An 8,144-nucleotide genomic window follows, 5' to 3' on the forward strand; every position below is an offset into this window, starting at 1 on the left:
GGCCCCCGACCAGAGAAAGGAACAGCTATGTGGCCCTCGCAGGAAAAAGTTTGGGGACCCCTGTTCTAAAGGAATATGTTGAAAAACACATATTTTACAGAATAATGAGTACAATATGTCCGAAATACTAGCAACTGTCATTGAACTACACTTAGATACTCTGTAAATGCATCAGTCTTGGATATAAAACGCAGAATATGGCAGCATCTTTGTTGTTTGTCTGACTGAGAATTAGGGAGGGGGGAAACTAAGAAACTTGAACGTAAGGGTACAAGACACCTCAACATTTACCTAACCCCACTTGTTCAGCCCCCAAGTCAGGTGTCTTCTTTCTAAACGAAAGCGTCTAGTCTATCTTGAGTTCGCCAACTGTTGATGGGGGGTGAACTATCTTGATTGCATAAACGAAACGTAAGCCTACTGACGGTATAGGCGGGTAACTGTCTCGACAAGGGAAAACAGACTCTTTGACAGTTTAAGAACCAGGGAGCGGGTGTAGGAAGCGCAGAAAACTGCGCACTTGACTTAGGTTACGTCTTTGGAGGAAAACCTGAATAATGGCATCGAAATTTTACAGCCTGACGGCTAAACTGTTGACAGGAGAAATGTTTAACTTCTCCTCGCTTCAGGGAAAAGTCGTCCTTATTGAGAATGTCGCGTCTCTCTGAGGCACGACCGTCAGGGATTACACCCAGATGAACGAGCTCCACGAGAAGTACTCCGGTAAGGGGCTCGTTATCCTGGGAGTGCCCTGCAACCAGTTCGGCCATCAGGTGAGGCAATTTACTCTTACTATGCTGTTCACCCCCCGGGTTTGGGAGGGTTTGTTTCTAAGTTTTTATTTTCCCTAATTTGCATTTCATCATGAAAAAGCTTTTGCCTCAATTGCAATTTAAATTGAAGAGATGAGGATATTAGTTTGTTTGAATTTACGTGGTTAAAAATGGTCGTTTGCACCTGTAGTTTCAATTTTGAGGGATTTTGTTTTTTAGAAGAGGAAATTGTGGTTTATTGAAAGTTCCACCCAACAAACAAATAAATATTTATTATACATTATACTACTTCTATTTTTTATTCTTCTTCGTTTTTTGGTACTTTAATGCATTAAACCACATAGTTTAATGCATTAAACTATGCATTAAACTAGGAACAACTTAGAAGTGGTTCCTAGAAGTTGCAAGTAGTCGTAAAAGATTTCACAGAAAAGAGGAAGTTCAGTTTTCTTTGCTTAATTCTTCCTGATCTCGATAAGAGGCAACATGAGTAAGACCGCTAGTTAAGATCCGTATTAATGATCAACCCGCAGGAGAACTGCAAGAATGAAGAAATCCTCCTGTCCCTGAAGCATGTCCGTCCAGGAAACGGCTTTGAGCCAAAGTTTCAGCTCCTGGAGAAGGTGGATGTCAATGGGAAGGACGCCAATCCCCTGTTTGTGTTCCTGAAAGAAAAGCTCCCATTCCCCAGCGACGAGCCTTCATCCCTGATGACTGACCCCAAGCTGATCATCTGGAGCCCAGTGAGCCGGAACGACGTGGCCTGGAACTTCGAGAAGTTCCTCATTGGGCCAGACGGGGTGCCCTTTAAGCGCTACAGCAGGAGGTTCCTCACCAGCGACATCGAGGAGGACATCAAGAAGCTCCTCAGTCAGGCGACCTAACCACCCAACAGCTCACCCTGGCCCAATTATGTCCAGGAATAAATCAGGTTCCAACTTGTAATTCACCAGGGAGACATCCGTGGGCCTTTTCTATTCCCTCCGTGGTTTCTCCAGATGTTGGCATCACCTGTGCTCTCCTGTGTCTGATAGCTGTGTTGTTTGTTTTTACTACATGAAGACGTCCTCTGAAACCAGGTGTAAGGGGGGTGTCGGATGAAATGTAAAAGATGCAATGTCTACAGCTTCATCGGTTGCATGTAAAGCACGGTTGTGGTGTGATGCGAGGACCAATAAAAGTTTTTATCCAAACTTTGTCTTTTTAATTGTCCCCCAAACCTTCAGCTCTATGCCATCGAAGCATTTATAAGTTTCTATTATCTTCCTTTTATTATTTGAATACTCTTTAGCAAGTAGAGGTAGAATAAGTTAACTTAAAAACATTTTGCAAAATCACTTATGTACTCTGTGGCCTCTACTTGCAGCCTCACACTCTTGCACGCTGTGGCAGATCATAGTCCATTTTGCCACCAGACAGCAGGAGTGGCTAGTAATTATGTTGCATCACCTGCAACTACAGGTTATGTTGCAACACAGATGTTTTCTGTTCAGCCTCACCCGGTTGCCCATAATCACAGCGGAGATTTAAGTTCAGGGTGTGGGTCAGTTTGCTGTAGTGTTTAGATTTGAGATGTTTTTGAAAGCAAACGTTGTGGAGATTTATAGTGCCTTCCTAAAGTGGAAGGTAAATGATACACGAGTTTTTCCAGTTTTACAACTTGAGGTCTTTGGGGTTATGTATCAAACCACATTTGCACATCCAGAGAAAACAGTTTAAGCTCAGTCAAATGACATGAAAAGCATTTTTTATTTCGAGTCTTGCCACAGGTTCTCAGAGTGTTTTTTGTTCTGCGCTTGTCCTGTGTGTCTGCAGCTTCTCCAGTTACTACAGGGTTACTACAGTTAGCCGCATATCTGATTAATGCTCGCCTTGCAAGCACCATCTGCTGAGGTGTGTGGCCACACCTAGGCAGCTTTGCAGACCGGACACAATCTCCAACCTACTCGGTGAAATGTTCAAAGCTCACAGTGCACAGTTCAGTTAAGGGACACTTGGGGAAAAAAATGGTTGCAATAGAATCTGTTTTTCTTTTTAGGGATGTCAGATTAAAAAGGGGACTGAATACATATGCTCACCACCCTTTTCACTTTTACCAAAAGAAATAGCTGGTTTACGATATGAAATCTAGCGTACACTAAAGTTTACTGTAATCTAAAAAAAATCGTTCATTAATAACATACCATCTAACCAAAAATCGATTTATAGCACTACGCCACCGGGTTGCTTATGCATGTAATTATTCCAAACACACACACAAAAAAAAAAAAAAAAAAAAAACTTGAGGCTTCCAGTCTTTATTGTTCTTGGGTTTCAAATATTCTAATTTAAAAACAACCTGGATAAATATGCAGACAAGAATTCATACACCTACTTAAAATGTTTTTTTTTTTTCTACATCTCTTGGGTTGTCAGAATCGTCTCCTCAACAAAGACAACGTTTACAGATGGAAAGCTTTTCCTATTCCAAGGCATAACTTATCCAGACAGGCACTAATCGCTGAATGATGTAACTAAGTCAGATCCAACCAGCAGACAAGACGCATGCTGTATGCAACAGGAATGCAGGCTCCCTTTCAAAAAACACTGTAAACACAACAAGTACTAAAGCACTGTTTACATGTTGCGCATAAGATAATATCTTCTATCCTTGTTGTTGTCGATCATGTTGAAAACACTTTAAACTCTGCATTCTTCTACTGGATCATTTTGTGGCAATAAGCACATTTTGGGGTCTAAATTGCCAAGTTTTGCATCACATGCACAGATCTTCATAAGTTTAAAGTTCCATGAATCAAAACCACCACTTTTATACCAGTTTATTTCTTTCACTCGGTGTGCTTTGAAACATCAAAGAACAGGCATTTCAGTACAGAGCTGCATGAACTGTACATGTCTAATGAGGACGAGCTATTGCAAGGTAAGCTGGTCAGATCCAGCAGCAGTCGAATGACCCTTAAAAGGACTAGGTGATTTAAAGAAAGTGCCCGGCGGACCATGAGCCTTAACGCTACGGTTACGCCACACCACCTTTCTGACTAAACACACCAGAAGCAGGTAGATTATGTACTTGTGAAGATTTCAAAGTGCCTCCTTTTTGTCAGGTTTGCAGGAATAAAAAGGCCGCTTATTTCACTTGATTATAAAAAAAGAAAGAAAAAGAAAACTTGTAGGAGGGTGGGAATCTTCTCGTAACGGGCCCAAGACACAGCAAAGTTCAAGCTGTGCTTTATTTAAAAAAAAAAATAAAAAAAAAAAACAAAAAGAAAAAAAAAAAGCAAGGCCGACTAGCTTCCACTTGTCAAGTCCAATGTCAAACACCTCGATGCGTCACAGGGCTGTGGCAGCTAGGCTGCTGCAGCAGTGGCTCTATGAATCCACAGCAAATATTTTCATTAAGGTGGCATGTATTATTCTGTGTGCACGTCACACTGTTAAACTTGCATTTTACATCAGCACAGCGGTAATTTCAACAAATAAATGTAGGCACAAAGCCAGTACCCTGCTCACTTCTGCGTCGTCTCTTCATAAATACCTAGAATCACTTTGGTTGAAACAATATCAGCATTTGGCTTTTATTTTTATTTATTTATTTATTTTTTTGTCATTTAAATATTTCTGAACGTTTTCGTGGGCGACAGAAGAATTTGCGGGCACTTCTAACATTCTGCTCATCCGGCGAGAGCTTCCATGTTTTTCTGTGTTCCTCTGAAGTCCCGGTCTAGCAACGCTACGATCACCTGCTTCGGGGGGGAGGAAGTCTCTAGGTTCAACTCTTCTGACGCGGTCGCTTTGTTGAAGACGAAAAACGGACGAGACGCAAATCAAATAAACTTGAAGGAGGAAGGGTTAGCGAGTCTGTGGAGTCCTCTACCACTAAAGAAGCACTGTGTGCGCATATCCCGAGTCTCTATTCGCCATGTGTGTTTTCGCTGTGTGTTCGTTAAGTCGGGGCTCCTCAGTTTGTGTCCATGTGGTCGTCGCCTGACTCGGTGGCTCCTCCCAGCGAGGCCGGCGGGTCGGGTTTGGTCAGGCTGTCCTCGTCTCTGCGCTGATAGAAGAGCACGTAGGCCGCTTTAGTCTGCAACGAGACGACGGGGTTGGGGGTTACTACGACAACAAGGAGGACACCGGACACTGCGGGCGGAGAGCCAGGGAGGCACAGGAGCCATTCGTATGGTAAATAAAACAATAATTAAAGTGTTAAACTCACCACAATCTGATCCTCAGAGGCAGACGAGACGCTGCTGTCGTCAAAGTAATACCACTTCCCATCCATTTTATTCTTGCCATAAGCCGTATCTGTGTCGGAGGACGGAGAGTGCTGACAAATCACTATGCAGGCCTTTTACCAAACCACAAAATATCTAATCAAAGCAGTCTGAGGATTGCAGTAAAGATGGATTTACACTGACAGCTGTGCATCAAGATATTTCACGGTCTACCGTTGCATTGCATCCAATGTGGATTTTGAATCACATGCATCACCAAGTACTGAATATCCGGATTTACATTAGGGGAAATGAGGTGACTTACAGTGGCCGCCTCCCATTCCTCCGTAGTGGTTTGAAACAGCAATGAGGTCGTAGACGTAAGGGCCCGCTTTTGGGTCACACACAAACTCTGACATGTTTAGATCCCTGACAAAAGAAAATGTGTGCTTCAATTTACGCTAAGAAGAAGAAGAAGAAGAAGAAAAAAAAAACCTTTTGAAAATGGTTTCCAAACAGAAGTCAGCATGTGATATGTGGCTGTCTGACTACATAACCCTGCAGCAACTTCCCCTTTCCACACACACACACACACACACACACACACCCACACACACACACACACACACACACACACCCACACACACAGCAGCTAAAGGCAAAGTTATACAAAAAGAAAAGTCCTGACTTATGCAAGTTGTACAGTCATAAAACAAAATGGGTAATAAAAACTGAGGTTTTATTGCTCTTTGAGTTCTGATCAAAGGTGTCGGAGACAAGAACCGAGTTCACTTCTGAACACGATCAGCATTTCCTCATTCACACATCAGATTAATATCCACGAGTTCCTGATTGCGCAATCCTGCATTGCTGGAGTTATAGTATGAGGATTCACAAACCAGAAACTTAAAACTTTTCTATTTTGTTATGATACATAAACAACACCGATCTTACAAAAAGGAAAGTGAAAGTTAAAATGCATAAAAACAACACAACTGGTGACGACCACATACTTCAATGTATTCTAATGGAATTCATGTGGCAGACACAAAGCATTTCATTGTGAAGTGGAAGAAAATGATACATTCTATTTAATATTTTGCAACTGTACAAACCTGAAAGGGGTAATATAGGTTTTACACACAAAAAAGGGAATGTTGATTTTCTTGAAGTGCCAAACTAAAACCCCAAAACTATCAATGCAATTGTAGTAAAAATATGATTTAAAATGTATCGGCCTAGAAAAGCTGAATAAAAAAAAATGCCATACTGTTTATATTTAGATTAAAAGAAAAAACAAATACGTAAATTATTTTTGTTTTCACTTCACAATGATGCACTTTATTGTGTTGGTGCATCACAAAGATCTATGAAAGATAAAGAGAAGTTCGTATTTTCAAAATGTGAAAAAGTTAAAAGGGGTTTAAACATTTTCGCAAAACACTGAAAGGCTGACTAACTGACCATGAGGAACAATACAAACTACACTCTTCAATATAAAAAAATTAATATAAGATAAAACACAATATAACATAAAACATAATGACAGAACCTCAGACTGGGAAGGAAATCAGTGATCAAATCCATTTTTAAGTTTCTCGTGCTGGAAGCTTAATAAATAAATAAAAAACAAAAAGTGCGCCAGGTCTTGCTGCCTTGCAGTGTTGGAGGAATTCGCTGATCGGCTAAACTATTTTAAATGTTTTTTTGACCGTCGTACCTGATGGGAAAGTCCACCAGTGTGTCGAGTTTGTCCCTCCAGCACCGGTTGTAGGAGAAACGCTTCAGGTGAACGACCAGAATGCGAGGCAGCGACCACAAGTCAAACTTTTTTGTTGCCTGTTGATGTTTTTTACATGTTGGACAATACCTACATTAAAAAAAAAAAAAAAGTGTTTTAGATGATAGAATACTACGGTGCAGTGTGTTTCCTATAAGAAAAGAAAAGGAAAAAAAAACATTACCAAGGGTCATGTTCTCCTAGAGTCTCCATTGTAGTAAAAAGCTCGATGCATTCCTTCAGAGCCACGGTTGTTTTCTTTTTTTGAGGCTGCAGCATGCTGTCGTGCTTCTCGTAGGCCTGTAACAGACATTTGAATACATGCGGATGAGTGTTTGCATGAGACGCCGCAGAGTTTATCTGAGGAGAAATGAGTCCTCTGACCTCCGCTTCCTGCTCATCGTAAAACTGTTTCTTTGATTCCGTGTCCCAGTCGATCGCCACAGTGGAATGTGCTGCAGACAAAATGTGGGAAAAGGCTGAGCCGGCACAAAGCAGTTCTAAAATTAATGAACAACTCATGCAAAGCAGATGTAAAAACAGATGTAAAAATATCAATGCTTACGGTTAAGTTTGAGGACATTTCCGTCGCAAGGCAGCGGGGTGATGTTGACGGTCCCGTAAGAGTTGACTATGCTGAAGGTGAAGAGCTTGGCTGCGTTCCCTTTAGAGCCGTTCTCCAAGTCCGAGCTCTCCTCCTCCTCCTCCTCCTCAGATGGCCCGTTCTCCGGCTCGGGGCTCACCTGGTGATCCATGGCCTCCTCTTCACCTGAACAACAGAAACGTATCCTTCATTTATTATGAAAATCCTTTGTCTTTTCCTGTTCACCCTCTTCTAACTACACTTCCCTCAGCAGGACAACAGTAGCTTATATCTGCTAATTACCGTCATACAGCCCGTTAGCTTCGTTGCAGGTTCCTGAGTGGTTGCTACCGTTACTGGAGCTGGCGCTGCAGGAGGCCCCGTCTGACCGGGGGCTGCCGCAGCCCCCCAGGCTGGCATTGAGGGCAGACGATGTGGAACATTCAGGAGTCTGGCTGCAGCTGGACAAAGTGGCGGAGGCCGAAGCTCTGCTTTCGCTATTTGGACTGTGCTGTTGCTTGACGTAGCGTCTGCAGCAGAGGACAGGGAACGGCAGTGATACGTAAAGACAACAAAAACCTTAACTTTTTTAATATATATATTAGGGCTGTAGGATAATATCGATATCGCGATATATATCGATATTTTCTTTCCTAGAAAAAAAATCGATATTCATCCGCAAGTATCGCAACATCCAACTGTCATCTTGCTCACTCACTGCTTGCTTCGCCGGGAGAGTGATTAGGTCATCAGGCTTAGAGTGATTCCTTCAGATGTTAAGTGTCAAGGTTAAAAAG

The 8,144-nt window shown here is 42.1% G+C and overlaps 2 protein-coding genes across 2 annotated transcripts in view; one reads left to right on the plus strand and one right to left on the minus strand.

Annotated features, from left to right (window-relative positions):
• Positions 1–477: 477 nt before the first annotated feature.
• Positions 478–1,966, plus strand: gpx1b (glutathione peroxidase 1b). The gene is made up of 2 exons (XM_007570425.2): positions 478–773; positions 1,307–1,966. Exons 1-2 carry the CDS (start codon positions 558–560, stop codon positions 1,655–1,657), a joined length of 567 nt encoding a protein of 188 aa, XP_007570487.2. The 5' UTR covers positions 478–557; the 3' UTR covers positions 1,658–1,966.
• A 1,611-nt stretch (positions 1,967–3,577) lies between these two features.
• Positions 3,578–8,144, minus strand: part of usp4 (ubiquitin specific peptidase 4 (proto-oncogene)) — a 12,817-nt gene continuing 8,250 nt past the window's right edge. Inside the window, exons 15-22 of the mRNA XM_007570426.2 lie at positions 7,651–7,877; positions 7,330–7,533; positions 7,149–7,219; positions 6,949–7,064; positions 6,705–6,854; positions 5,310–5,413; positions 4,987–5,075; positions 3,578–4,854 (exon numbers count right to left, since the gene is read on the minus strand). Coding sequence (XP_007570488.1) covers positions 4,732–4,854; positions 4,987–5,075; positions 5,310–5,413; positions 6,705–6,854; positions 6,949–7,064; positions 7,149–7,219; positions 7,330–7,533; positions 7,651–7,877 — 1,084 coding nt within the window. The 3' untranslated portion in view covers positions 3,578–4,731. The remainder of the gene's footprint in view (positions 4,855–4,986; positions 5,076–5,309; positions 5,414–6,704; positions 6,855–6,948; positions 7,065–7,148; positions 7,220–7,329; positions 7,534–7,650; positions 7,878–8,144) is intronic.

Source organism: Poecilia formosa, unplaced genomic scaffold (genome assembly GCF_000485575.1).
Source record: "Poecilia formosa unplaced genomic scaffold, Poecilia_formosa-5.1.2 Scaffold260, whole genome shotgun sequence".
NCBI lineage: Eukaryota > Metazoa > Chordata > Actinopteri > Cyprinodontiformes > Poeciliidae > Poecilia > Poecilia formosa.